This window comes from Squalius cephalus (assembly GCF_949319135.1).
Source record: "Squalius cephalus genome assembly, chromosome: 15".
Taxonomy (NCBI): domain Eukaryota; kingdom Metazoa; phylum Chordata; class Actinopteri; order Cypriniformes; family Leuciscidae; genus Squalius; species Squalius cephalus.
The window spans coordinates 28,265,650-28,291,725 of record NC_137136.1 but is presented as its reverse complement, the minus strand read 5'-3'; the positions used below and the strand labels follow the sequence as shown (position 1 = coordinate 28,291,725).

General features: G+C 36.8%; 1 protein-coding gene across 2 annotated transcripts; it reads left to right on the top strand.

The window, feature by feature from the left end:
* Positions 1–25,156, top strand: scgn (secretagogin, EF-hand calcium binding protein). 2 transcript variants are annotated; one of them, XM_079894179.1, is made up of 11 exons: positions 1–154; positions 290–360; positions 1,519–1,611; positions 9,251–9,340; positions 9,417–9,473; positions 10,562–10,639; positions 19,702–19,757; positions 21,189–21,234; positions 21,355–21,414; positions 21,573–21,641; positions 24,824–25,156. In XM_079894179.1, exons 1-11 carry the CDS (start codon positions 85–87, stop codon positions 24,950–24,952), a joined length of 819 nt encoding a protein of 272 aa, XP_079750305.1. In that variant the 5' UTR covers positions 1–84; the 3' UTR covers positions 24,953–25,156. The 2 variants fall into 2 exon arrangements, with proteins under 2 accessions (XP_079750305.1, XP_079750306.1); XM_079894180.1 differs by lacking the exon at positions 9,417–9,473 and having other exon boundaries at positions 38–154; positions 24,824–25,140.
* Positions 25,157–26,076: the final 920 nt, after the last annotated feature.

The window sequence follows — 26,076 nt, the reverse complement described above, 5'->3', positions numbered from 1 at the left end:
ACATCTGCAGTCGCTTTCTCTGAGTACAGGTGCATTTCTTCTCTTGCTCTATAATCCCTGTATCCTTAACGCTATTTTTCCATCATGGACTGTGCTTTTGCCAACCTAGATGCTGCTGGTTTTCTACAGATTTGGCAACACTTTGATGCGGATGGTAAGAATGTAATATCATTTCAATTCTACTTTCAGATGTGATATTTACATATATTGTGAGTATTGTGTTTAGATTTAAGTATTGTCTCTATCTGTATCTGTTCATAAAATTGCATTGATAAATACTTTTCTGTAGATAATGGCTACATTGAAGGGAAAGAGTTGGATGACTTTTTCCTGCTCATGCTGAAGAAATTAGGGCCAGAGGTATGTAAAAAAAAAAAAAAAAAAAAACCTTTATATCATGGTTAACAGTAGTTTGTGCACATTTAAATAAGATAGCTATACAAATATATATACACATAGATGAGAAAGTTTATTGAAAATTACTATTTCAATCTAAATGTTATTTAATGTTAATTAATAATCTTTAGTAAACCAATGTTTGCTAATTTCATTAATGAAATTTATCATAAAGTGTGTCCAATACATTTTGGACTCAGCACCGGTATAATTGTTGATTTTGATGACACAGGTGTTATTGATTACATTGCTGACATTTATGGAAGAACAACAAACATACTATTTTTGTAAATTAGGTCATCAATTTTCTCTGGCTGTTTACACAATCTGTCCTCTCTTTTCTGCAGGAAGCTGACATAATAAAGTCGACAGCCATTTAACATCTGCTGATTTATTTTAAAATCGTTGTGCTACTAGAAATGGTCATTTTGTTTTATTTTGATGGTCAATGCCACAGTTTATCACAGTTATAGTTACAATAACGGTACTGTTTATGTTATTTTTATAGAAACTATATGTGGCAAGCAGGACGAGGCCGAGGGCTGTGAGAACGGCCGTGGCCGGTGGTGTGACTAATGATGAGCGACACCTGCGCGACGCCCTTGGCCTCGTCTTGTTCGCCACACTATCATAGTATAAAAAATGTACGCACATGTACACTTGTGACTGAAATGTTTTGATCTCAGATTGGCACTCAGAAATTCAAATAACTTCTGAGGAAATCAAACAACACTTACATTTTCAGGAAACTGTGAAACTGTAAAACCCACTTCTGTATTTAGATCTACAATGATCGTGTATATGATCCACAAATGTTTCGTGGATAACTTTTGACTAAATGTACAGTGTTACATTGTTTTTACACAATAGTAGTTCTGAAGTTGATATTGCTAAATTTGTACACTCAGTGAATAAGCGTTATATTGATGTGAGCAAGCAGGCTTTTATAAATAAATGATGAGCCAGATGTTCACTGTGTACCAGCATATCTTAAGGGCATCTCTATTGGTGCACAGGTGTACCAATCTAATGGCTTTGCTGAGTGATGTTGGTGAGCTTAATGAGAGGTAAATTATGGAAATGTGGTTATGGTAACCAGTTTGTTTTCTCTACTCTCCTTAGGAAAAGATAACAAAGGGAAGCGTGCAGCAGATAAAGAAGAGGTTTATGTCTGCCTATGATGTCACATCAGATGGACGCCTGCAGATCGAGGAAGTACATAACATTTTTTTTACATTTCCCTGAAATTTTTTTTTTGTTTTGTTTTTCTTGTAGTGTTTAGTCCTATATAGAAGTAAAAACTGATATTTAAAAATGAATATTCCTGTAATATAATAATTTGATGGAACTGAAAATTAAGCATGAAAGAGAATAATAAATGTGTTTTTAAACACATGCCTTACATTCTGGCTACTCCTCTATAATTAGTCTTTCTGTGTGAAAAGATAAACAAACAAACCGCTGAATTACTTTCTGCATGCATTGATGGCAGAGGTTTGCTGCAGCTGTTATCTAGCTGCTTTATGGCTTCCGGCTGTTTCCAGCACGGTTGCACTAGTCAGATCAATGACATTAAAATTATTTGCTTTGTCATGTAAATGGTTGTTTTGCTTCCTTCACATATTTGTGCAATAGATTTGTAAGTAAAGTGAGGCTGGGGATGGTTGAAACACTGGATTAGATATAACTATTTCCAGCTGTCAGAGACGAGCTAAAACTACAAGTGCTATAATGTGCTGGACAGAACCACATTGTTACTGAAATCAAATGTGTAGTTTCATAAGCACATTATAGATTTTGTAATTTAACAACTGATTCTTAGGTGATAGCCGTTTTCATTTGCCACTGTTGTAAGTATGGGCTGTAAAGCAGTACACTAATGGCTAGTCCACCCCCCAAAAATTAATCATTCACTCCCTCTTATGTTGTTCTAACCTGTATGACTTTTTCTGCACTGGAACACAAAAGATGTTTGGTAAGATAATAAAGGTTTTTATTTTTTATTTTTTTATACTTAATTATGTCTTTCCATTCCTAATAAATAATTCAAATAAAATTATTTAAACATCAAATAATAATATAAAAATAATAAATAAATAAATAAATAAATAAACAAATAAATAAATAAATAAAATAAGTAGCTAGATAAATTAAAATGGAGGATTATATGAAAAAGTAATTAATGTAATATATATTCCTTTATTTTATAACATATTCTTTGATTTTTGAGGTGCCCATGTCTTTTTAAACTATAATTCTGCTCTTCATTTTATATGTTATTGTCTCCATTGAATGTACTTTAGAACCTAGATGTAAGCCGTAATTCTTAGTATTCTAAATAAATATAATTCATCTTCATTAAGTATAGGTCCTATACCCAAAACTATATTTTGTCTTTACTATATTTGGTTTCTTAAAAATTTCTTCCATTACCTGAATTACTTCAGTCCAATTTTTTATTATTATTATTTTACAAATATAAAATTTGAGTATAATGAGCTTTAACTTCACCACAACTTCTCCATCATCCTAAAGATGAATGATTATACTTAGAGGATATTTCTGGTGTTATAAAATATCTCATATTAATTTTCCAAGCGTATTCTTGCCAATATGGTGATTGCTGGTTTTTTTTTAATTTCTTTTAAACTTTGTTTCCAATCTCCTCCTGTTATTTTATTGTCTAACTCAACTTCCCATTTTTTTTAATACTATAATCTTATCCTTTATATATTATTTATTCGTCCTATTAAATTATACTCTATACTCTGTTAATTTTTCTAACTTTAATCATAAAGCACATCAGAGGTTGAATATCGTCTAGAGGTTTTACTTTAATTTAATCTTTTAAATAACTTCTTATTTGAAAATAATTTCGTATAGACAATACATATTTTTCCCCTTTTTTCTCAAATGTCCCCATCGCGTTGTCTCCATAAATTTTGATTTAATAAGATCAAAGCTAATAAGCCCTTTGCTAGCCCAAACCTTAAATACATCATCAAAAGTATTTGGTTTAAAATCTGGATCTTTTGCCATTTCTCTTAAAGAAACCATCTCATGAACCCTAATACTCACCACTTTACAAATTCTTTTCCAACATTTAAAAGGTTACAATTATTCATATTTTTCTTTCTCCCAGAATATTAATGTATTAATTGCATCAAGCATTTGGCAATGCTAGACCCCATTCCTTTACTATTTTCTAAAACCTTAAGTTTTGCTCTTGGTTTCTCTTCATCCCAGATACATTTTCTAAAAATACTATGGTACTTTTTGAATCTATTAAGGTGTATAACTGGAAGATTTGAAACAGAAATAAGAATCTCGGGAGTATACTAATTTTAATTGTACTTATTTTTTCAAACAAAGATAATTGTAATATTTTCCACCTTTTTAAATCAATTCTTATAGTAGTTTCTAAAATATCATCATTACATTTGTACATTTTCTACATTGTTTGGAATTATCACTCCCAAGTACCTTATTTCAGTTTGGTTCCATATAATATAATATTTCTTTTTTAAATCCTTTTGTAATTTACCCCCTATTTCCATAGCTTCTGTCTTATTAAAATTAAATTTTTATCCTGACAAATCTCCAAATAACTCTATCTCTTCTAACACTAATGATAATAATGTTTCTCTGTTAAACATCGGTTAAAAACAAGATCACATCATCTGCATACAATGCAAGTTTATGTTCCCCATCCTTGATTTAAAGACCTTTTATTAAAGAATTAATTTGTATACTCTGTGCTAAGGGCTCGATACAAAAAGCAAATATCTGGGGTGACAAGGGATCCCCTTGTCTTGTCCCTCTCATTAATGCAAATTTCTCTGAAAAAACCCCTCCCTCATAATTACAGTCTCACATAAACAACTAATAAAACAAACTCCCGACTATGCAAAATTCAAGATTTACATAGGTTCACTCTTAACAATGGACATCCAACTGTGGCATCATTCACAAGTTTAATACAAGTTTAATAAGCTTAATATTGTCCAAAATTTCTTTTGATTTTGGACAAAGGGGTCTCCAAATTCTCAATGCATTTGCTCCCCTGTAAGAATTGGTGGGTTTTAACTAGAAATAATTTGTCTTTCCTCCCCTTAAAACTTTTACAAAACAAGAAAAAAGAGAGAAGGAGAGAAAAACTGTGGGAGAGAGGGAAAGAGATGTAGCAAATTAGCTCAAAAGGGAAATATGAATAATTAATAATAATGTGCTATAATTAATTGTAAATATTTAGATCAGTTAATCGAATTAACTTGATGAAGCTGAATTAATATTACAATCAGTTAATCTGTTAGTTTATCGAACACTCTGTATTGATCATCTATCAACCCTCAGAAAGGAGATTTCTCGTGGCCCAATTAAATTAATCATAATTAAATGATTAAAGCAGTGGTTCTTAACCATTTTTACTCCAAAGCCCCCCTCCTCTCTGAATCAATACTACAAGCCCCCCCCCCCCCCCCCCCCCAACAAAATAAATTCAATATAGATTTAAACCTAAAATATCACTGCAGACATTCTTTACAACTTAAAAAATGTACTCATGTGTGCTAAAAAATTTGCTCAGTTATACAGTAAATTAAACAAATAAGCACAAGTCAACCTGCCATACCAAACAAGACCATAGGGAGACGCCAAAGGACTGCATATAGTTACCATACGGATCATTCAGATTTAATAATAATAAACAATAATAAACTCACCAAAATACAAATAAAAAATAAAAACATTCTGAATGTTGAAACGCGATCTAAAGGTGGGTCGATGTCATCAGTGAACAGAACAATCTCTGTCAGATGTTTGGAGCGTCTGATGCCCAAGCGTACATAAACACCACTGATCCTCACAGACTTCTTCAAAACACGCTCCTTCTGTGAGCTTCCGTTATAAAACACTCACAGTACATTAATTTGGACAACTATGTGAATATAAACTGTGTTCATGCAGAAATATTATGGTATAGCGAGGTGATGCTTTGATAATATTTTTAATGTAACTTATTAATAATAAAATCAATTAATTATATGAAATATATAAATTAAGTTGTCTCACGGCCCCCAGGTTGAGAACCACTTAAACCAACGAGCATTAAGTTGTGACAAATCCTTTCCCATCGTGTTTTTGATCAGCGCAGTCGGGGAAGAGCAACTGCGCCTGACTGCACAATCCGACAGCCACCTCACAAGAGTTTTTTGACATAGGTCAGCATGACATCAAAGTATGAAGGTAAAAGAGTAGCACGTAGATGTGAATTTGAGAACTTGTACTCACAGCTTCAATGTGAAAACCTGTAAAATAAAAATCTGAAGTTGAATGTTGAAATTTGCACTCGCAGACAATAGTCACAAACCTGTATTCTGAATTTGAAGCTGCAGACAAGTAGTCACAAATGTGTAAAATGCCATTCACAGAAATACAATGACAGACACAAACTTGTAATATATATTTGCATTTCTGTCAGGACCACTACCATCAAATACGATTGACAATTAGCATACAGTTTGGATTGGCGGTATGGTTCCGGTCTGGGCGAGAACTCCCTGCGGATCCATGCAGCCTAGCATGGATAAGAGCAGGGAGAGCAGCAATAACCCCCCTTGGGGTAAACAGAACCAAAAATGAATATTTGCAAATATATTTAATTCAAGATTTTAAAGTACAACATATTTCGAGAATTTATTCTGATTCAAGGGGAATAAGAATGCCAAATCCTGACTGGGCGAGAGGAGGAGCTGGGGATGGAGGAGGGTAATTAGCTCCTGAGAAACACGATAGCTGCTGATAATATTGAAGGAGCTTATATACTGTATACGGTGATAGGCGTCGTATTCCTATAGGTAGATGTGGATCAGCTGAGGGTCAGCTGATGCGAGCTTGACTAACGTGACCTGCCAGAACTAACTCTACGCTTGATTTAATCTTACATTCACATTTGCAGTACAACCTCAATTAGGTACTTGCAACTTCTCAAATCTGTCACTGCAATTTCAAATGTTGCTCCTTGACTTTATAGCTACTCTTTTCACGATATATTAGGTGTAAAACTAACTTGTGCACTTAAAACTCAGTGGTGGCGAGAGAGAAAGGGGGGCAGGAGCAGGGTTGTTCAAAGGAGCCGTTTTGTTGGTTGGCGCCTCACCAGTGAAATGGGACTTCTATTGTACGCGATGATGTCACAAAACCCGCGTCCTCGAGGACGCTCTGAAACGCTAACATGGCTTAATGTATGGTGTTTCCTGAGTTTGGTCTTTTAATACCACTGTCTTAATTAAACGCATTGCGCTCATATTCTGTGCTCATCTGCTTTTCTGTAGTATGCATTATTATTACTGAGTTTGATAATATAATTTATTTCTTTTAATATCAGTCTAATGCATTAAGCCATGTTAGCATTTCAGAGCGTCCCCGAGGACACGGGTTTTGTGACATCATCACGTACAATAGAAGTCCCATTTCAAATTCGAAATTTGAAATTGCAGTGACAGATTTGACCAGTTGCAAGTGCATAATTGAGGTTGTACTGCGAATGTGAATTTAAGAATAAATGCAAATATATATTACAAATTTGTGTCTGTCATTGTATTTCTGTGAATGGCATTTTACACATTTGTGACTAAATGTCTGCAGCTTCAAATTCAGAATACAGGTTTGTGACTATTGTCTGCGAGTGCAAATTTCAACATTCAACTTCAGATTTTTACAGGTTTTCACATTGGAGCTGTGAGTGTAAATGTTCACGTACAAGTACGAATATTTATTGTGCAAGTTCTCAAATTTACATCTATGTGCTCTTGAGTTTTGCTACTCTTTTACCTTCATATCAAAGCCAGTCGGACTAGACTCGGACACATTTCCAATCAGCATACATTTCGCGGTGATCACCAGTGATCATTTCTACGCAGATTTTGCTAATCTCAAATGAGCCTAATGTGTTTGCTGCTATGACCAATGTCTACTGACTAGCCAATAAAAATGCAACATGAAATAGCATAGGTATTGATCAACGCAACATGGCACTAAAACTTAAAACTATACTTAGCACAAGCCCCATTTACATTTTCTCCTCCATGTCCATATTCTCCTCTTTTTTTCAGTGCACATAAAAACAGCAATTGCCAAAGTGCGATTCATCTTGCTCTATTTGTTTATCTCTAGCGCATGCTGATGACATTTTATTCTTTTATACTAACTTGAGTCGTAGGTAGCCTACTATTTAATAGGTGTCATCATCGTACAGTCTTAATCATCATCGTAACTGATAAATGCTGCCTTCGGAGGACGTATTCCAAGGTCAGAAGGGATCAAGGCACGTCCGAATGCAATGTTAGTTTCACTTCCTGTCTCCTGAAATACCTTCATCTGATCGATTTCTGAAGGCAGCATAGATGTATCCTTCACTGCCTTTGATATCCCACAATCCTGTGCTTTCCATTCTGTGACAGTTGAGCTAGAAAAATAAAGATGACGTCTGAAAGTTGCGGCTGCTCATCAGTTTGTGTAAATGTACATTTTTGATCAACGTTTGCCACCTATGATGTCATTTCTTAACAGTTATGCTGCCTCAGAACTCTGTCCGAAATCAGTTTTGTGAGGTACCTTTGTGTGCAGACGCTGCCTGCAAAGTCATTACCAGATAGGGCAGCGAGGCAACAAGTCAGCTGGTTAAGTTTTCGGACGTAGCTTATGTATATGTCATACCCAAGTTTATTAGATCCATGTCTAATAGATCCAGTGTGATTTGTTATGATCTTATAGGATTGCCGAAATTGCAGTCTGTAGCAAGCATAAAAGTGCATGCACACTTGAGTTTTGTTTATTAACCAATTAAGCCTATAAAATTTGGATGTTTAAAAAACGCAGAACTGGCCCCAAACCAGACCCAATTTTGTCCACCTGCATAAACCAATTTTTATCGGCACAAATTCAAAACCATACAACCTGGCAACACCGGGGAATCTATGTATTTTAGATCTATGGCTTTCCCTGCGCAATGTAATCCCCCATTTGCCAGCAATCCTATGAGAATGCAGAACAATGATGACAACAGAGCATAGACCCCAAAGCTGTTATGGATCTCCGCTTATCCGCAACCCTCCATAACTGGCACAGAATCACAGATTTAAAGAAAGTTACAGTCGTTTGGCAAATAAATAAATGACAGACAGTTACATATGTATTACTAACATTTTATTGTGCAAACTTTACGTTACACCTAAAATGATAAGGAATAGTAATTAATTAGCGAGTCCACAAACCCATTCTCTCAGTTGGCTTGGGTATGCAGAGCATTCAAAGCTTATGGACTGCACACCCCTAATTTTGAATCTGTGTATGTTTATGTGTAGTCTTGTTTTCCCCTTCCAGGCAACACTACACAAAGAGGGCATTTACTCATAAAATAGGACAGAGGATCATTCAGGAAAATAGTACAAAAAGGCAAGGGTATTGGTAATAAATAACCTGATGATAAAACTGGTAAAAACAAAACAAAACAAAACAAAGAGGGACCTGAGCCATATCAAGAGACCAAAATATCATAGACTTGGGCCAGTAAGAAACCACCTAGCATCCACCTAGAGCACTCTAGTTTCCGTATCTAACACTAGCATATGGGTAAAAACATTGGTATGACATCTGCCTTGCATTAAGGAAGTAATTCACTTTTATGAGTGGTGGTATAATTGATTTCAGTATGATTAAACCTCTTTATTAGCTGGTACTAAATAGTAAACGTGTCATTTGTGTGTGTGTGTGTGTGTGTGTGTGTGTGTGTGTGTGTGTGTGTGTGTGTGTGTGTGTGTGTGTGTGTGTGTGTGTGTGCATGCATGTATACTAGATGGCGAATATGATCCTGCCCGAGGATGAGAACTTCCTTCTTATCTTTCGTAGAGAGGCTTTATTAGACAACAGTGTGGAATTTATGAAGGTAACCTTTCACTTCACATAATCACACTCTCATTTCACTTTTCCATTTTAAAAAGTTTCCACATTTCCCATGATAGATCTGGAGGAAACATGATGCTGACAGCAGTGGTTACATATCAGCTGTGGAGCTCAGGGTAAATGCACACACATGACTCACAGCGAGATTTATATTCCAAGCGTAATTAGAGGGTTGGACATGTCCACCACTTTTTGCCAGGGTCGATATTGTCCCCACCATTTTTTTGGGTGAAATTTTTTGCAGCACGGATACCTAATGGAAATGAAACATATCCAGTTGACGTTTATTTGTCTTAAATAAGAGCCGATCTGGCGCTTTAATGTGTTGTTTTTGAAATCATGCTGAGTGTTCGTTGCCAATGTTATCAGTGGCAGCGGAACTTCCTCTTTTGGCTCATGCAGTCTTCACACAGATGATCGCGTCTATCTATCACTTAATGCCATTGTGGTGACTCAATTCTTTCCGGAGAAATCACAAAACAAAATGTACACAAATGTGTTCCTGCACTTGATATACAATCATTGATGAACATTTTTTATTTTAATGAGGTAAACTATATACTCAATTTTAAGACCTTTTATTAAAGAATTGATTTGTATAAAACTATACGAAGGCAGATTAGAATACGGAATATCTAACACTTAACAAAAGTTCTACCACCAGACCATTAGGTTATATGAATGCTGGTTGCGGATCTATGTATTTATTCACTTGCGTGAAGAATCTCGGGACTAACAATACATTGTTTTATAGTAGATGTAAGAATGAACATATCACATTAAACATGAGTTTAAAGCGTGTTTTGAAGCATGTTTAACTTTCATGTTTAACAGCTCGCGTTTCTCCTCAATGTCCTTGTCAAGAATGGTAATAACTGACTTTTTCTCATAAGTTAACGTTCTACTGTTTCAATACTCTCACAAAGCACCAAGCACCAAATTGATTACAGAGATCTTAATCAAAGATTATCATTAGATTTCGCAATGTAATGATCAATTATGTTATTTACGTAGAAGTTTAGAAAACGGTACACATGGGAAGTTTTTTTTTTTTCTTCAAAGGTCACTTTAGGGGCTCTGTACTATTCTCATCACAATTTCATAAAAATATTTCAATCACTTCTTTCTCTTACCTTCTCTTTTCTGTTTTGTTTTAGTCTAGTCATCATAATTTTAAAGATAAAATGCCTCTTTTTCATGGCAGGGTTTCTTGAAGGACCTGTTTGAGCAGCACAAAAAGAATATTTCCTCAAACAAGTTGGAAGAATACACAGATGCCATGGTAACATTGCTATTTTCAATTATGCACCAACTATCCATATCTATCCATGCTTCTTAAATTGAGCTCATGTTTCTTGTTAGTCTCGGTTTCAATATGTTTTTGGTTGCCAATTGAAATAATCGAATGCAAAAAATAATACACATGCATTCAAAATAGGCAGTTAAAACCAATGTTAAAACAACCGCTTTAGAGATTTCTCTTTAGGGGTAGTTTCTCTCAAGCATTGAGTGAATTAATCAATAAACCTAATTGTAAAGGACATTTAACCTTTAAAACACATAGCTTGACAAATTAAATATACCCTCTTTATATTTAAGCACTGAATATTTAAACTGAAAATAAAATCACAATTTCATTATTTAAAAATCAGTATATCATGGAAGAGGAGATAAGGTTCTGTTTGCAGCTTCACACTTTATTTACAAAAGAAAACAAAGAAAGGTAATTCACAACTAAAAAAAAAAATGCAACAGCTTTACAATTAACATGTAAATACAATACAGGACACGGAACTGAGAAAAATAAGGGTCAAGACAAGTCACCTTTATTTATATTGTGCTTAAATACAGATTGTTTCAAATCAGCTTTACAGTGATAACAGGAAAATTATGCAACAAAGTTTGTTTCGGCTGTACAGCAGCTCAAGAAGAAAATAGTTTAATTGTCCAGCTTAAGTAAGTTAAGTGTTGATTTATTTTGGTTGTAAAAATCATTAGTTTTTAATTTAGTTCAGTTATCTATACAGCAACTCTGGAGAAAATGGTGATGTCATTGTCCAGCTCAGTTCAGTTCTCATCCATTAGTGTCAGCGCATTCAAGTCAATTATATATATTGCCGAATATTAAGTGTCCCCAACTAAGCAAGCCAGAGGCGACACTGGCAAGGAACCAAAACTCCATCAGGTGACAGAATGGAGAAAAAAAACCTTGGGGGAAACCAGGCTCTGTTGCCAGTTCTCCTCTGGCCAACAAACAAACAAACAGTGTATGATTATGATTCAAGCAGCATTACAGGTCAGAAGTCAGATTGGAATCGGAACATTACAAATATTTATCCAGTTCTATCTGGTTGAAGATCGGATTCATCACCCTGGTATGGGACGTGCTTTGTTGAGGATCTGTGCCACTGGCTGTCGTGTCAATGAGGTCTTCACAGGGGATTGTCTAGTTCAGTGGTTTTCAACCTGTGGGCCGCGGCCCCCTAGTGGGCCGCGACGGTATTGCAGGGGGGCCGCCAATTATTATTAACAACAATCGGAATATCAGATATTTCATGCCATATCTAACAAATTTGTGAATATTTTGAATAAAAAAAGAAAAAATTAGATAAAAGCAGATCATCATTCATTCAGCTCTGTTGTTGCTGCGGTGTGTTACGTGACAAGCAATGACGCGTCACCATGGAAACCTTAAAGTGACACATTCTAAATAACGGTCGCCTTGAAAAACTCACGCTGGGGGGTCAGCCAGAATATTTTTAAACTTACGTGTGAAAGGGTTAATAGAAATTGTAATATTGTTAATATAATAAAAAATGTCTAGTCAAAATAAAATAAATCATAATTTGATATATAATTAAATAATGAGAAATTAAATAATAAACTGTTACTATGCGTTCACTATTCGAGCTCGCTGATTGGTTTAATAACAACCCGCCAACTTAGACTATCTAAAATAGTTTTGATTCATACATGCTGAAGCAGATTTAAAAATGGATAAATGGTTGACAACAGGATCGCTGAAAAGAAAAAATACAGACGTTTCTTCAGCAACAAGTAAGCCTGACACTGAAAAGCCTCAAAATAAACCTAAACGAAGAAAATATAGTAGCGACTACCTAGCGCTGGGTTTCACATATGTTGGAGCAGAGAACGAGCAGCTACCGCTCTGTGTTGTGTGCTCAGAAATACTGTCAAATGAAGCTTTAAAACCAATCAAACTACGACGGCACTTGGAAACAAAGCATAGTGAATATGCATCCAAGCCTATAGAATTTTTTGAGAACAAACTTAAAGAGTACCAAAGCAGGAAAAAAACTCTTGAAACAGCATTCTCTGGCAACGACAACAGTAAAGCAGTGGAGGCATCTTATCGTGTTGCAAAGCTCATTGCAAAGGCTGGAAAACCGCACACAATTGGTGAAACTTTGATTTTACCTGCTGCGAAAGAAATGGTTGGCGTGATGTGTGGAGAAAAGGCCCGCAAGCAGTTAAATCTGATTTCACTTTCAGATAATACAGTCGAGAGAAGAATCAATGAAATGGCAGATGATATAACTCAGAAGTTGGTCAAAAACATTCGAGAGAGTCCCTTTTATGCCCTACAGTTGGATGAATCGACCGATATAGCAAACCTTTCCAACCTCCTTGCCTTTGTACGGTATGTACATAATGGAGAATTACAAGAAGATTTCCTTTTCTGTAAGCCGCTGCCGGCGCAATCAACTGCCCAAGCCATATTTGATATTTTGAATGCGTTCATTGTTTCAAATGGAATAGACTGGTCTAAATGCGTGGGTCTGAGCACAGATGGAGCAAGAGCCATGGTGGGACATCGCAACGGAGTCGTTGCGCGCGTAAAAACAGCTGCGCCGCTCATGAGCTCTGTCCACTGCAGTTTACATCGGGAGGCGCTAGCTGCCAAAAAGATGCCCACAGATCTCAGATGCGTCTTGGATGAGGCAGTTAAAATCGTCAATTTCATAAAGACTAGGCCCCTTCAGTCACGTCTGTTTCGACTACTCTGTGAAGAAATGGGAAGTGACCATGTTCAGCTTCTGTTACACACTGAGGTACGATGGCTTTCAAGAGGCAGGGTGCTTACTCGTCTATTTGAATTACGCAACGAAGCACGGATTTTTTTATCTGACTCAAATTTTCCCCTTTCAGACCGCCTCAGTGATTTCGAGTGGCTTGCAAAATTGTCCTACCTTTCTGATATTTTCAATCACCTTAATGGTGTGAACTTGAGTCTTCAGGGCAAATCAGTGACAGCGTTTCAAGTCCAAAATAAAATCGAAGCCACAATAAAGAAACTGGACATTTGGGCCCACCGAATTCGCAAATCAAACTCGTTTGAATTGTTTGAAAATTTGTCACATCTTTTGACAGAAGAAGCCATGAGCCTACCCACCTTGGTTAAAAAGCTGATTGAGGAGCATCTCCAAGGACTGAAGAGCCAGTTGCGTGACTACTTTCCATCTCCAGATGCTCAGGTTGCCTGGATGGAAAATCCTTTTGCAAACTTGTGTGAGGGAGCCGTCACAAGTTTAAGTGCAAAAGAGCACGACAGCCTCATTGACATGTCTTGTGACAGTGCTTTAAAATTGACGTTTTCTCAAAAAACATTGACGGATTTCTGGATTCATACATTCTCCGAGTATCCTGATCTTTCTGACAAAGCTCTTAAGTTTTTGATGCCATTTCCGACAACATACTTATGTGAAGCAGGATTTTCTGCATTGGTGGCACTCAAGACAAAATACCGGAATAAGCTTAACGTCGAGCCTGATCTCCGCTTGCAACTTTCTTCCCTTCAGCCCGACATACAGCGCTTAGTAAATGCTAAACAACACCAACCTTCGCATTAGGTGAGTGACAAAGATTGTTGTTTATAGTTTCATGTCTAATTATCTTGTAAACAAGTTGAGATTTTTTTTTTGTGCATGTTATCCATTTAGCTAAATTTGTTTCATGTTTTTTGTTTTAAATTTATTTACATATTGCAGTTCCGTTTCCCTTTAATGTGTTTTTTTTTTTTTTTTTTTTTTTTTTTTTTGCCTGCTCTCGATTTGCGCTTGTCACTCGAGTCTGACTCTAGTCTTGCTTTGTCCAGTGCTCCATTTCTCTGCCGGTTTTGACTGCTCGTTTCAACCCAGCTCTGCCTGTTCCCTCTGATGGCTCTTCGGCTCGCTGACGTTCTACCCGCTGCCGACCTCTGCCTGGATTTGGTTTTCCCGTTTTCGAAATGTCAACCCGAGCCTGTGGGGGCTTGCTGATCCGTTTCTGTTTATTCAATACATTACCAGTTTATTCAATAAAGACAATTAACAGCCTTGCTTCCGAGTACTTAGTTAACCCGACACAAAAAGCGGGATCGTTTAAATTCTTTTGCAGTGGGCCGCGGAAACATATGTGTTTGGCTGTGTGGGCCGTGAGTTAAAAAAGGTTGGGAACCACTGGTCTAGTTGACACAATCTCTGCTGACACTTCAGGGCTGCATTTGGTCGTGTCTAGGCACAGGTCCTCCATCTGATCTGGATACGGCCCAGATCCGGCTGACTACAGTAATCTCAAAATAAACATAGAGACTAATATTAGCATAGATGCCATTCTTCTTATGATGTTACAAGTACATCTGGTGTTATAGGAAATGTTCCTGGTTCCGGCTGACCTAGTTTATGCAGCCTAACAATCTTTTAACTGATTTGAATGATAGAAATTGATAATGTGCTATGTGTATGGCAGGTAAAAGAGATGTGTTTTTAGTCTAGATTTAAACTGACAGAATGTGTCTGCGTCCCGAGGAAGACTGTTCCAGAGTATGTTCCAAAGAGGAAAAGTGCATTAAGAGCTTACTCAAGTACTTGGGAACTAAACCATTTAGTGCTTTAAGTAATTAGCAAGATTTTAAAATATAAACAATGTTTAATAGGGAGCCAATGCAGTGTTGACAGAACTGGGCTAATATGGTCATACTTCTTATTTCTAGTAAGAATTCTAGTTGCTGCGTTTTGGACCAGCTGGAGTTTTTTTTTATTCAGTATGAAGGGCAACCACCCACTAGCCTTGAGGTCATCTAGCCTTGAGGTCATAAACGCATGAAATAGAAACGTGGCTTTCAAATAAAAGATTGGTATCAAAGAGCACACCCAGGTTTCTAACTGACGACAAATACTTGACCAGAAAAATCCATTTCAATCCACAAATCCATTCCAAGTTTTAGACAGTATTCTAGGTTATTACGTGGAGAGGTTTTTGGTACAATAAGTATTAAGTATCATAAGTATGATTTGAACCACGCCAATGGAATTCCACTAATGCCAACATCATTTTCGAGTCTATTCAAAAGAATGTTGTGGTAGATGTTATCAAATGCAGCACTAAGATCCAGTAACACTAATAGAAAGATGCAACCACGGTACAAGATGGTAAGAGCAAATCATTAGTACTATGATACGGTTTAAATCCTGTCTGGAAATCCTCACAGATACCATTTCTTTCTAAAAAGGAACATAGTTGTGATGATACTGCCTTTTCTAGTATCTTTGAAAGAGAAGACAGATTCAAGATCGGCCTGTAATCGACTAATTCTGTAGGATCAAGTTGCAATTTTTTAATAAGCTGTTTAATAATAGCCATCTTAAAAGTTTTCGGCAAAAGATGAATTAATGATATTAAGAAGAGGATATGACCTCTGGAAGCATCTCTTTCAGTAGTCGGTATAGTGTCCAACATGCATGTTGATTAAGATGATTTAACGAGTTTAGACAATTCTTCCTCTCCCATAGCAATGAATAAATGGAACGTCTGGGCCACTGTAATTTGGCCACTGTATCAAATAAATACCTGGGGTTGTCTTTGTTTTCTTCTAAGAGGGTCAAAAAATAAGCAGATCTAGCAGTTTTTAAGGCCTTTCTGAATGCAACAGTGCTGTCTTTTAACAAAATGCGAAAACTTTGTGTTGTTTTCTTCCAGCTGCTCTCCATTTTTCTGGCTGCTCTCTTGAGGGGCCTGAGTGTGCTCATTGTAACACGGCGTTAGACTATTTTATTTAATCTTTTTTAAGTGCAAAGGAGCAACTGTTGCCGTTTCTCAATGTCAAGGAAGGATCCTCGGAAGCCAGAATTTCGAGGATGCTACGTCATCGACATCCATCGAAGGACTGTTCCAATGTCGAGGATCCTCAGAATTTCAGCCAAGGACTGAGTCCTCCGTTCGAAAAATATCCCATATACAGGAAAGGATGCATAAGTGTAGCCTTCGCGCTCGTCACGCTCTCAAATCACCCACAATCCTATGCGCGCAGCTTTGCTATCTTGTTCAAAAAATTCAAAATGTTGGACGTTAAGGGAGTCGGATCGTTAACGGGGCAATATGCTTTCAAATATAAGTATATTCACGTTATCAAACATTTGTTTTCAAAAATAATTACATCCATTATGTTATGAGTCAAATTGACCCGCACTGTTTATAAACACACTTGACAGTCAAAGAATCAATATGATTAAAAAGGAGTTTATTGATTTAAAAACGAGTATATTGCCTGAGTGAACAGAACTGCGTCCATAGCAACGCTCTGTTTTTCATTTTCACTTACGTAATGACGCAATGACGTGCACTTGCTAGCCTGTTCCAGAGCCGTTGAAAAACCATAGACAGTAGAATGCTAAAGAGGAGCCTTGCCTAGCCTCTGAAGGAAGTGACTTGGAAGGACCAGTCCTGCCAAGGAAGTATCCTTGACATTGAGAAACACCTTGTGTCTAAAGTGCTGGAGAAGAGAGACAGTAGTTTCTGTTGCAACATCAAGTTCTTCTAAACTATCTGGGATGCTGAGGAGATTAAACTGATCAGGAATATTGTTTAAAAAAACAATCTTTATTGGTAGAAGGTGATATTTCTACTATATTTGTAACAGGGAGTCTCATTGTCTAATTCAGAAATGTTAATTTATGCATTCATGACCTCAAGGCTAGATTATTGTAATGCTTTACTGGGTGATTGCCCTGCAGACTTAAGCGCATGTACTAAGTATACTTAGTTTTTTTACACGTACATTTGATAGTGTGCACGAACGCAGGTGGTTGACACATGCTCTAGAAAGTTTCATCTGTGTCCAGTGTCTGCGTCTTTTTTCTCTCCAGAAGTTATGACCGATAAAAATGTCTTTGTATTCTTTTAAACTAAAGTTGTGGCTATCTCATAAGCCCTCAAACAAACGCTTCTAGATGACATAGATGATCCCTAGAGACAAACCACCTGTAAAGACCTTGTCGACTAGAAACCATGCGAACCAGGCAAGTCCTCTGCACAGACCCCTATGGCCATCTTCTCCTCTCCCACCAAATGCATCCATAATGAATCCTGATCTTCAAGCAGAAGGAACTGGATGAAATTTTCTGAATTTCAATCCACAGTCTGACTTGTGATGCCGACTGAAATTAAACCACTCCATGTTTGTTCATCTGTCCAGAGGATAAATGGCTCCCGCCTGAGCCTAATTTCTCCCAAGGTTTTTTCTCCATTTCTATCACTGATGGAGTTTGGGTTCCTTGCCACTGTCGCCAAAAGGCTTGCTTAGTTGGGGACACTTAATATTCGGCAGTATTATTGACTTGAATGCACTGACACTAATGGATGAGAAATTACCTGAGCTGGATTAACTATTTTCCCCATAACTGCTTTATAGATGAATTGAACTCATTCCATAATTGATGAACTTTTCACAGTTATTAAACTGAACTGAATCAACACTGAACTTATTTCAACTTAATAATAACTGTTTAAAAGTACTATTGTCTTTTTAGAGCTGGTTTACAGCGGAATTGAATTGATACATGTTGAATCATGTTGTTTTCCTGTTTATCATTTTGAAGCTGTTTATCAATGTAAACAATCCGTATTGTAGAAAGCACTATATAAATAAAGGTGAATTGACTTGACCATCAGTCCTGGGTTTTGGCACTATTGTAGTATATTTTGTGAGGGAAAGAAGGATTGGGGCAGTGAGCCAGTTGTACTCAGTTATATACTCAGTACTCAGTTAAATAAATTTTCTCCAACCCACTTTTGGGTCGTGACCCACTGGTTGAGAAACTGATCTAAAATATATCGGTTTATTTTTCAAAGTTAATTTTTTTTCATATTCATTTTCAAATTATTTCTTTCTAATTTAGTAAATATGTAAATAAGTATACATTTAATTTCAGTATTTTTTTTGCATGTGTTTTTACTTTCTTTTTTGGTTCCCAATTCTGGTATGAGTACCCCCCAGCATTGCACATTTTAGATGTCTCCCTAAACATCTCTAAGAAGTTTATAAAGAATGCTTTGTGTGCACAAAAAAAAAAAACCCAAACAAAAATAAAGTCTTTATTTACAAAATATCTTCACTTCTGCATAGATCTCAGCCATGACGCATCCATGTTGTGTTGACGTGAGAGCAGATATTCTCACGATACAACCCATCCTGCAAGAGAGATTGAAGACTCCATTTTTTTCAAAAAAATGGACTGTAAATTGCCTGTTGAAAATTTTTAAGGACTGAATATTCTAGAAATGAGGTCTGGAAAGTTGATATGGGTTATTACATTTTTAATAATGAAATTGTGTGAAAAAGTGAAAATTTTCAATTGAAATATTCACCGCTTAAATTACCACGTTGATTTTCAGCCCCTATAAATGCAAGCTATTAAAATATTTAGAGGTAATTCCATCTGCATGATTTTTATTTGTTGTCTATGTATACATACAAATAATTGTATGTTTTTCAGCATCTTGAAGTCTGAGTTATGCTTTTTTTAAGATCCTGAGTATAGTGGTCTATTAAGTATGTTAATTTTTTTGAACCACATTATTATTTTTATAATTACACTAAATTAACATGTTGAATTAACAGCACTAGTTTTTATCATACGACAGTACACAATCCTTTCCTGATCACAGCAGCCAACAAAGCAAATTAAACTTTAAAAAAAGTATATACACCATCAGTGTATATAGGTACACTGCTCTGTTAGTGGCTAAGGTCAGTTTATTGTACAAGTACACTCCAAAAATGAATGATACTCCTCACCCAAGCCTCTCCTAAAGTGAGTAGTGTTTGGCTGGTCATGTAGTTTTTATAAGCATTTCATGTTAGTTAATTTCATGTCGGTGTACTTCTTTTTTTAAAGACTGTAGCGATAAGTGCAACATTTAGGTGTGAAAAATTTACAATCTGTGTAAAATTACCGCAAGTGCCTTTTTTTTTTGTTTGTTTATTTTTGTGTTAATTTTCCTTATTTGAGTCTAGAAAAAATGTTTTTATAAATATGAACACCTTTTTTTGTGTGTGTCTTTCAGATGAACATTTTTGACAAAAACAAAGATGGCAGATTGGATCTTAATGACCTGGCTAGGTGATGTGTGTTTAATGATAGCACTTTTGTACTGTACATGTGAAGCTGTTTAGGCATTGGTATTAAGAGTGAGTATGGGTGTTTGTGTTGTTGAAAGAGAGAGGCAAAGGCTCAGTGCCAATTGCATAAAGCACCGTTAGTGTAATTAGGGCCCAAGCCCTAAGGGGCGAAGGGCCCTATTGGTTTCCTAAGGTACAATTATTTTTTTTTAAACTGTCACTTTTGGGGCCCTTATCATGCTCAAAACCTCTTGCAACTTTGCACACACATTGGAATCGTCAGCCATCAGGGCCAGGCACAAGTTGATGTGGGGTGGGGTGGGGGGACGTGGTGGAGCTCGTGGTGCAGCCTTTTATATGGTTGTACCCCTTTTTAACCTACAGCAACCAAACTTCATACACTTAAAGATCTCATTGGGCCAAAAAACTTTCACACTCTTTAGTCATATGCCAGCCCAACAGGAAGTCGGCTATTATGGGTTGTTTGAAAAATGCATGCTCTGGAATTTGATATACTCCTCCTAGGGGATTCTTCCAATCGCCACCAAACTCGGTCAGCATGAGGCCAAGACAGGGGACTCTCCACCACCATTTTGAAGTGCGGTCAACTTCAAATAAAGGAAGGAAGTTTATGACAGACCCTCGAACCCTCGATTTTGACTGAGGGAGCGTATCTACTCAATGTGTACAATTCAGGCAGATAGACTTAATAGACTTAATGGAGTTATTTTGACATTTAACCACATTTAATACTTGTATCTACCTCAAGCTGACTTTTTTTTTGTTACACCGTTATAGTTTATTGTATTGTAATCATTTTCAGTTGTGTATTTTTTCATGTTTTATATTTAATATACATATGTGAATATATTAACATTTCACCATAACTTTAAACTCAGATTTAAATCTTAAATTAAAATTTTAAATTTACAGGTGAGGTTTAAATAACATAACACAAAGTGCACCTACAATTAAAATTTGTGGCTGATTGAACAAAGACAGAAATAGTGGGTGTGTCATCAAGTCTCAGAGAGGTGTTTATTGCAAATAAAAAGCCAGTAGATTGTGAGGGTTGTGGCAGCCTGTAATCGAGCCTGGGATGCAGGTCCGTCACTCATCTCTGTATGCCTTGGTGTCGGACAAAGAAAAGAAGAAAGGAATATATTTAGCATTTAATGTCAGTGGTGATGATGAGGTGAGCATCAGTGATCGTGCTGCTCCACGCATGGCTGCTGGTAGGCGATCAAACAGACAGGGAGGTAGTCACTCTGTGAATCATGCCAGTTGCTTTTTCTTATCTCTTTTTTTGTCATATGTTATGCTGCCATATTACATTGATACCATTACTATATTTCCAGATGTATGAAATCCGCACGTGCTACCACAATGTTTTCATTGCCTGCCTTCTAATTTAACTGTATCTCCTTCCCAGAATTCTGGCTCTACAAGAGAACTTCCTGTTGCAGTTCAAAATGGATGTTAGTACTTTTTCTCTAATTTATTTAGAGTACTTTATCTCTAATTTTTTTCCCCTGCTTGTGACACTCAAATTTAATGATAAAGTGCATGACGCTGTCATGATTTCTCACCCTCCACAGGCCAGTAGTCAAATGGAGAGAAAGAGAGACTTTGAGAAGATCTTTGCTCACTATGATGTTGTAAGATTTTTTTAACCTTCAATTCACTTTGCATCAATCTGAGTAGACTGATGATTTATTACTTTATTAACAGTATGTCTTGTTTATTGTTGTGTATGAGTATCACATTAGATACATATCCTGATGTTTCATCACTTAGTGGTTGGCTCTGATTCTAGAGTAAGACTGGAGCACTTGAAGGTCCAGAAGTGGACGGGTTTGTCAAAGACATGATGGAGCTTGTCAAGGTAAGTGATCGATTGTTGTAATAAAGTAATAAGAGAGGGAAAAAAAATCTTGGTCCGGTTCCCACAACGCACTGCCATCTAGGCCTCTGCCAAGTGGGTGATGAACTCCACGGTGCCTGGCGGTGGTGCTGGATAGCCCTCGGTGGATGGCTCGACACTCCTTCTCCGCCTGGTGGACGGTCCCTTTTATGCTTCCGCTCCTGCGTGAGAGATAAGAAACCGGTGTGTCGCGCAGGTGTCACTCATTATCAATCACACCACTGGCCTCGCGCCGTTCTCTCACGGCCCTCGGCCTCGTCCTACTCGCCACAACGATGTTATTCAAAAAAATAGAAACCTTATTTAAATAAACATTTAAATAATTTCAACAAACATCAACTAGCACGCACTCGCTAGGATAAACATCGATAAACGTGAAACTTCAGGACTGAACTGCACTACAAAAGCCCAACAAAAAGTCCCCAGCATTCAGTAAGGCCTACACTAATATAACAGTAATTATATTTATAGGCCTATGTATGTTAAGATGAACTCTCAGAGAAGAGGCAGGATCCAAGTGCAGAGAAAATTTATTAGAAAGATGCCAAACAAACAAAATAACCAAATAAAATAAAGTCCAAAGAAGCAGGGAGCAGAACTGAGAAACAACAACACAACATCCTACAAAGGAAAAGACCAGACAAAGAACACAGGAAACACAAGGAATTATATAGGGAAACATTAACAAGATAACAAGACAAAGGTGAACATAATCACAACACTCATGAGCACAGGCAAAGGACACTGGGAAATTAAGTTCACAATGCAAAAGCACAAGAGTCAAGAGGAGTGCCCTCTGATGGAGATCAAGAGCCACTCCAGCTAAAAATGATTCCCTAACAATGAGTATTAAATATCAGCATGTAACTCATTCTGCATAATTTGTGCTCTGGAAAGATCAAATCGTATGGCTTGTTGAGGAGGGATGTGCTTTGACTTTAAGCATTCAGAATTTTCAATATCTGATTTTTTTCTCTCTTTTTCAATCTCTCTTTTCTTATTTTCAGTAGGGCTGCACGATTAATCGCAATTTACATGAAATTGCACTTAAACCGATTTGGCTTATCGCGATTATGAAATCACAAAGGCTGCGATTATTTTTTTAATGCGCAGCTTGTCATTGATGTACGGCTCTGTAAACGCTGCTCCATGAGTTTGAGTCACTTATAACGTGCATTTGAAAAAGCAATATGTGTCAAATATCTTTCCAAACATGAGAAGCATTTATGAACATTTTGTCCAACAAAAGACAACATTTAATAACATGTTTTTACTCCAAACTCACTTCATAACACGTTTGAGCATCCTTCTGTGAGATGATGTGGCTTCTTACACAGAATAAGGCAGTCGTGCGTTTATTAGTCATGTTTAATCAATCAAAGCGTTTTAATCTTCTTTTTATTCAGCCACAGCAATGATAGGGATTTCCTGGAATGATGTGCATTATCATACTTCTGCAGTGGGGCTTATTTGGCGTGTCTGCGTGAGATGCCCTCTGGTGTTCAGATGGAGCAGCATTTACTATCGATCAGCTGTTCTGCACTGACAAGCTGCGCATAAAATAATCACAGCCTTTTCCAAATCGTGTGCGGTTTCATTGTTGCATAATCGTGCAGCCCTAATTTTCAGTGAAGGTGATAATTTGGTTGTAAATTAGTTGAATATGGCACTCTGTCAGTAATGTAGTTTGTAAGATTAAAGAACCATTTAAAGATGACAGAGACCACAGTGCGAAAAGGGCATTATCCAATTTGACTTATATGCATAGAGTTTAATTTGAGCTGTTTTTGCAATAGTTTGGCATAACCAAATGATATTATAACCGAACATTACCAAACTAAAGCTATAACTTCAAAATGCATGTTCATGAGTGTTAAACAGGTGGAAGCATTTTGATTAAAATATGTATTTTCATGCATCATATAATGTACACAAAAACTAGTTTTATAACAATACTGTAATGGGATCTTCATAAAAGAGTCTTTTACATAGGAAAAATACATGAGAGTAATATGTTACTGTATTGAGAGGACCGAATGTGTGTGTTCTTACAGAACATTCTACCTCTGACCTATTAACTCTTAAGGGTCCTACACACCGGGACGAATATCGGCGTGCGTTATTCGCCAGCGTTTTTCAACGCGTTTTTTGTGTTCACACCCAAGCGATTTTCGCTGACGATGAGCCGAGTGAACATGCAAATTCATTCCCTGACATTAGATGGCGCTTAATGTAAAACAGAAACCACTCAAGATTTTTGTAGTCGCTGTCATGTTTGTCATATAGTTCTTTATGTTCCGACACCAACGAGACCAGCAGCTCTACAATCATCTTGCCTTGCATCTTCCTCGTCTTATTTCTTCCCGGCAGTGTAGACGCTACTTGGCGTATATCTTCTTCGCCGTTACGTATGTGTGCACGGCAAGACCGTTTTGTGTTTGAGCACCCCCAAGTTGTGTTTTACTGTAACTTCAGAATCTCTAGACACGTGAACAAAAGCGCCAATCTCATTGGTCGGATAGTTTTTGACGCGGCGCGTCAAACCAAAAAAACGAACCCGAGGCGTTTTTTAAAAAATGACGCTTTTACGCATGCCGTTTTTTGCGCCGGTGTGCACACTCATATTGGCGCCCTTTGTTTAGTCACGAGGCATTAAACGTCGGCGAATATCGCGCGCGAAATTCGTCCCGGTGTGAACAGGTCTTAAGGTTGTGACTTTCTGTTTTACAGCTGTGGACAAACAAGCTTATATTGTATACACTACTTTTATACTTTATACTTAAATTTGTATACACTACTTTTATACTTATGTACTATAACATGTATATACTACACTTTTTTTCCACACAGGGCATACACAAATAGTTTCTAAAAGGTGCATCTAGTACAACATTAGGCTTAAGTATTTGGTTAATTTGCATTATTAACTGGAAATTAAAAATGAATTGTTGAATTTTTAAAGTCCCCAAAAAGGGCGTGTCACTAATTCAGTCATGTTATCAAAATCTCACTCCAGCCAGGCAACCAAAGTTGGCAGCCCTGGTACAATACTACTAATAATTGTCAATAGTGGCATCTGTTTGTGACACTTTGTCTCTTTCTCTCTATTTGCCTTTTTATTCAAACCCCCTTTTTTTTCTCAGCCCAGTATCAGCGGAGTAGATCTGGATAAATTCCGTGAGGTTCTGCTGCATCACTGTGACGTGAATAAAGACGGAAAGATTCAGAAGAGTGAGCTGGCTCTGTGTTTGGGAGTGAAGCTTAAGCCATAGTCCTCACATGCAGACTGAAGTTCTCCAATTCGCTAAAGATCACTGTATTTCAGTGCTGTATTTGGAAGGTGAAAGCATTTACGTATAACTTGTGTATCGCTTGTTTGCAAAATATGTTATTGTGAAATAAATGTAAGGAAATGTATTCACTTTGCTTTTAAAACCATCCACTTTTGCAACAATAAAAGTATGAAAATGAAAGGATAAAAACAGACTTTGATTTGGTTCCATGGTTTACATGGTTTGATTCCATGGATGGTACTTTTTTTTTGTTAAATGTACTATTTTTTATTTATTTTTTTGTAAAAACCGGCACATTCAGATTTTTGATGGACCTTATCTACCACATAACTGAAAGCTGTCTCAGTGGAACAGTTATATATTTTGAATCAACCTGAAAGAAAGCAAAGGATATTTTGATCATTCAGCTTGAATTTTGGTCAAGGTCATGTATTCATTCACACCTGCAGGCTGCAGTATTACAGTGTAAATGAAGTATAGCAATTGAACCATGGAGAGAGCCATTTACCAGTTGCTAGGGTGTTGGTTTGCTTTCTGGGTCATTGCTAGGGTGTTCTGGGTGCTTGTTAAGTGAATGCTAGTGTGTCCTGGGTCATTGCTATGATATTGCAATAAATATGTAACACTTATAGAAGATGAGCCAGTAGAATACAATTATAACCCAGTAGAATACAATTATACAGGTAATGGGTTTATTTCAGTGTATCTGTTTTTGTTTAGTTCTAGCCCAGAGATAAAATTCGAATGGAGTATACAGCAGTAGATTGTGATTTATAAAATGTGTGTATGAATGCCATTAAGAACGCTATCATACTTTAAAGTTTGATTGATAAACACATGTTAAAACGTGGTTTTAACCTACAAGTTAGGTCTTTCTTTATTTTATTGGCTTATGAGTGTTAAGTCCCACCCTCACTGGTGTGTAATTTGAGTGGTTGTTCGAGAGAGATGAGGGGAGAGATTTACAAGTGCAGCTGATCAGAGAGAGAAGCTAAGAGATTGTGGTAAAGAAAAGTTGTTTAATCGATAATACATCAGATTAAAATATTTAATTGTGCATAGTAACATGTAAGACACATGATTTTGAATGAGTTTAGTATCTG